This window comes from Austrofundulus limnaeus, unplaced genomic scaffold, assembly GCF_001266775.1.
Source record: "Austrofundulus limnaeus strain Quisiro unplaced genomic scaffold, Austrofundulus_limnaeus-1.0 Scaffold60, whole genome shotgun sequence".
In the NCBI taxonomy this organism is placed as follows: Eukaryota; Metazoa; Chordata; class Actinopteri; order Cyprinodontiformes; family Rivulidae; genus Austrofundulus; species Austrofundulus limnaeus.
In genome coordinates this window covers 585,892-589,864 of record NW_013952462.1, presented here as the reverse complement: position 1 = coordinate 589,864, position 3,973 = coordinate 585,892, and the positions used below count along the sequence as shown (strand labels likewise).

Here is a 3,973-nt window from a genome sequence, read left to right as displayed (position 1 = left end):
TTCCTGTGGTTTACATGAAACAAATAAAGCRACACCCTGCCGTTACAGTTGGTAGTCAGTGCAGGTTCCAACATGTAACCTTRTGCTTCATAATCCACTGAGTAACCATCAACAACAGCAGCTACCTGGTTGTCCATGTCTCTGCGCCTCCACGAGAACCACCAGCGGCCAGACTTTTTGGACATCTTGTCCTTCACCAGACGCTCTACTGTACTCTGTTGTATGAAAAACACAATATAAGCATTTTTTTTGTTTGTTTGTTTGTTTTCTTTTTTGTGTGTGTGTGTAATAAAAAGTATTAGTTGTTTTCCTGGTTTTTGAAAGAGTAAAATACCTTGGGAAGGTTTTTTTGAAAAGCTGACATGGACAGGATCATCGGAGCAGCCACTGCCCAGTTGTAATAACTGAACATTTAAAATAAAATAAAAGACATTCAGAGAGAAAATTTACATACTTAAATCAAAGAGCTGTGATTTAACCAATTCTTTTTGTAAAATATCTTTTAAAAAAATAATAATCTGACTTGGAATTTATGCAGATGACAAGACTTGGATCTTCAGTGATTCCTGGATTGTTGATGAAATCCTGGTAGGTCACAAGGTGCTCCATGAACTTTTCTTTGGTGATCTGGCTGGTGTCGCCCTCTCTCCCACAGAGGGACATGCTGACGTCCATGTTGTAGCCGGTGGAGTCGGACAGGTACTCTGTGCCGCTGTCCATCGCCGCGCTGCCCACTGACTGAGGAGACTGGCTACCTGAGCCTGAGCCCAGATCTGCCACGGGGGGGAACGCTCCTTCTGGGTCACTGCGGGCAGGCCAGATAACAGAAATGTAACTTTTATCACCTCAAACTGTAAAAATAAAAAATACTGAATTATTAAAATGTGGAAGGATATTTGTTAAATGTGTTGTGGGTTAAAAAACTTCATTTTGCTCAATGGTTTTCACAATAAAGGTTTCAGAGATTATACAGTGTGTTTTGTCACAAGTTGGTAGCTTACATTTTGGGGAAATAAAGTGCAGCCACCTCAGGATTCAGTGAGATCAGATCCTCCAGGTAAATATCTGTTGGTCCTAGATGATGATTTCGTTTACCTGCAACCAGTTTATTTATTTAGACAATGACTAATTACTTAACTCACAGACCCAATGGAAACTAGTTGGTGACTCAGAAAGAAAATAGATTTTTTTTCAGTCCCACTCATTTTTGTTTGTAAACAAGTGACCAGTTAGGTGTGGCAGATTTATGCACAGTCAGGTTTTTTTTAATTATTATTTTAAATTCTGGCTTATGTTCATAAAGGGATCTCTGCAGTACAAGTTTCTTGTTATAHGGGCGGAGTTTGTCCTAACCGTGATTGGCGGATTTTGGATAATAGGTGGATGTTGGGTGTGGGCGGAGTTTGCTAAAACTGTGAATGATTGGATTGACTCTATAGTAAAATTATTGAGAACATGTAAATATGATTATTCAATTTAAATCTTGAGTTATGACTAAAATTATTATTTATATTTAAAAAAACATAGGTGCTTCCTGGCCTTCTCAACTAAACTATTCCCAGCTGGCCCCAGCTTCTTCACACTCTACCAAGTCAATCCACCCAATCACGTCTTTAACAAAAGTCAAACAGACCACTCATGTCTTGGACAAACTCCCCTAAAAAAGAAACTCCTACGTAGTGACTGTGGAGACTCCCTTCTCTTTATTTTTGTGTGCACAGTTTGCACAACTGCATTTTAGGCTGTGCACATTATTTTATTCCAGCCAGTTTCTACCCACCTTGGAAGCCATCGCCACATTTGTGATTTAATTTGCTGGAGCAAAATGAAGGACAAATTTGGACCAGAATTTGAATAATAATTATTTTTCATCTGCATGGTTTTTAGACCTGAACGAGCCTCTGCAGCTCAAGCAAAGAACATTAAGAACCACCAGAAGAGGTTTAAGATGTTTCTGAGATTATTTTTTAAATTTCGTTCKCCAACTTGCAGCTAGTGAAGTACTGGCTTATGTTTTTTAAGTTGAAAGCCAACATACAGAAATACTTCACCTTTCTTCTTATCTTGCTCAAATCTGGAAGAAACCTCGGAGGACTTGGCCAAAATGACTCCGGGTGTAGGTGTTCCTCCTGCAGATCCATCAATCCCTCTAAGTTCACCGTCTTCATCTCCTCCCTTTGCACCAGGATATATTCCACTGTCCCCCTCACGGAGGGGGGCATCATTGCTCAAGTGGTTTTGCAGATCCAACAGTTCTCTACTATCCTGACTTGTTCCCTGAGCTGCGCAGTCGTTACTTTCTGTCTGAGTATGTTTTGCTTTGGTTTCAGTGTCCACACTGTTTCCGTCAGTCACAGAGCCAACACGTTCAGCTTCACCTTCCCTACTGGTGTGTGGCTCAACACCACTGTTGGCCAAACTAGAAGACAAGTCTCTTTTTGCCTCTTGTCCCAGATTACATTCAAGTGACTCCAGTAAATCTCCATCCTCTGATGAAACACAAGACATGAAGAGCTCACTGCGGGTACGAAGGTCACCGTTGMAGTCCTTCTCCCGGGAGAAATAACTTATTTGCACGGAGCAGCTATCTAAAGTCCTCGGCTGTGGTTTCACAACAGTTACGCTGCCTGCTCTTCCACAGCTGACCACAGCCTCGCAACCCAAATCGAAGGAGTCCTGCCGCTCAATGGTGCGGAAGTGAGAGACACCCGACGGAGGGGCGGTCTGCGACTCTGCCGGTGTTTTTTCTGGCAGACGGACCTGTGAACAGGAGGACCAGACATCAGCATTACACAGCAGGTACAGCAGTGTGATCTAAAAGCCCTCACAGGTCTCAAGTGTGTAAGGGTCACCCCGATGGGGGAATAAACATTTCCACTTGTCTTTGACCCTGATCTAAAAATACCTTCCTCAAAAGAGACATTTTAGTTTCTTTAATAAGCAAAATAATAATGTTCTTTATTTTTTATTTATTTATACTTCCTTTTAACTACAAGTTATTATCATTTTATAAATCAAAGTTACATAATGGATCATTTTTCATTCAGTGTTAATCCCTGCCAAAGTTGAACTTGTTTATCTGAAACAGGTGCAAAAGTGTTATTCAGCTACTCTAGTCTAAACTTTCCATTCTGTCTGAACTAACACCCATCGAGGTCACATTCCTAGCTCTTCTCTCTTTAGAAACTAACGCTGGAAGCAGCCCTCGACACAGACCGAATGAGAAAAGAAACGAGACGGAAGAGTCACAACCTCCCCGTCTCRCTGAAARCAACCAGCTTTGAAGCTCCATTATTTTAAAACTTCTGATGATAAGTATTTATTTTTGAAAGAGAAACCTGAAACTGACCTGGGCTCCTCCGATGAACAGAAGCAGATTTCCGTGGGCGCTGTGAAGCAAAACTTGGGAAATTTTACTGGCCGTAAGAAACCTGAAGTCTCCCTACACGCTTAACCTGATGGTCGAGACGCCAAAAGGTAAAGCTGAATGTTTTGACAAAGTGTGCTGGAGTTGGGCTGAGGCATCGGCTAGAGATCCACTGTTTGTTCTGGTTTCTCACATTTTGATAAGATAAATCTTTGATCTAAACTCTCTTTCTTTTCTTAAGTTAAACATTGCCATATAAGTTCATGTGCCTGAAACATCTGGTTTATCAAGATCTTAAACCTGAAGTTTGCTGTTCTTTTTGAATTGTCATATTTACATACGTATGAACGCGTACGTGATTTTTGTTGATCTTTTAACTCATAAAATTCTGATTGTTCAACATAATTTGTACATAAGTTATTTGTTTTATTCTGTAAATAAACATCATTTATTTTAGAAAAAACTTAAGTTACTGAGTGAAAGGGTTTTTCTTTATTATATTACATTAAAGTTCATTGTGTGTGTATCAAATAAAGTTTTGAGTACATTACAAATGTTGGTACAAAATGTGTTTTCTACAGAAACAGGAAAGCAAGCGATGAGAAC

General features: G+C 40.1%; 1 protein-coding gene across 1 annotated transcript in view; it reads right to left on the bottom strand.

The window, feature by feature from the left end:
- The window catches only part of zgc:123305, a gene marked incomplete in the record, with an annotated part of 17,872 nt that overhangs the window by 8,516 nt on the left and 5,383 nt on the right, over positions 1 to 3,973 (bottom strand). Inside the window, 5 exon segments of the mRNA XM_014009637.1 lie at positions 126 to 215; positions 335 to 404; positions 524 to 805; positions 1,002 to 1,095; positions 2,052 to 2,760. Coding sequence (XP_013865091.1) covers positions 126 to 215; positions 335 to 404; positions 524 to 805; positions 1,002 to 1,095; positions 2,052 to 2,760 — 1,245 coding nt within the window.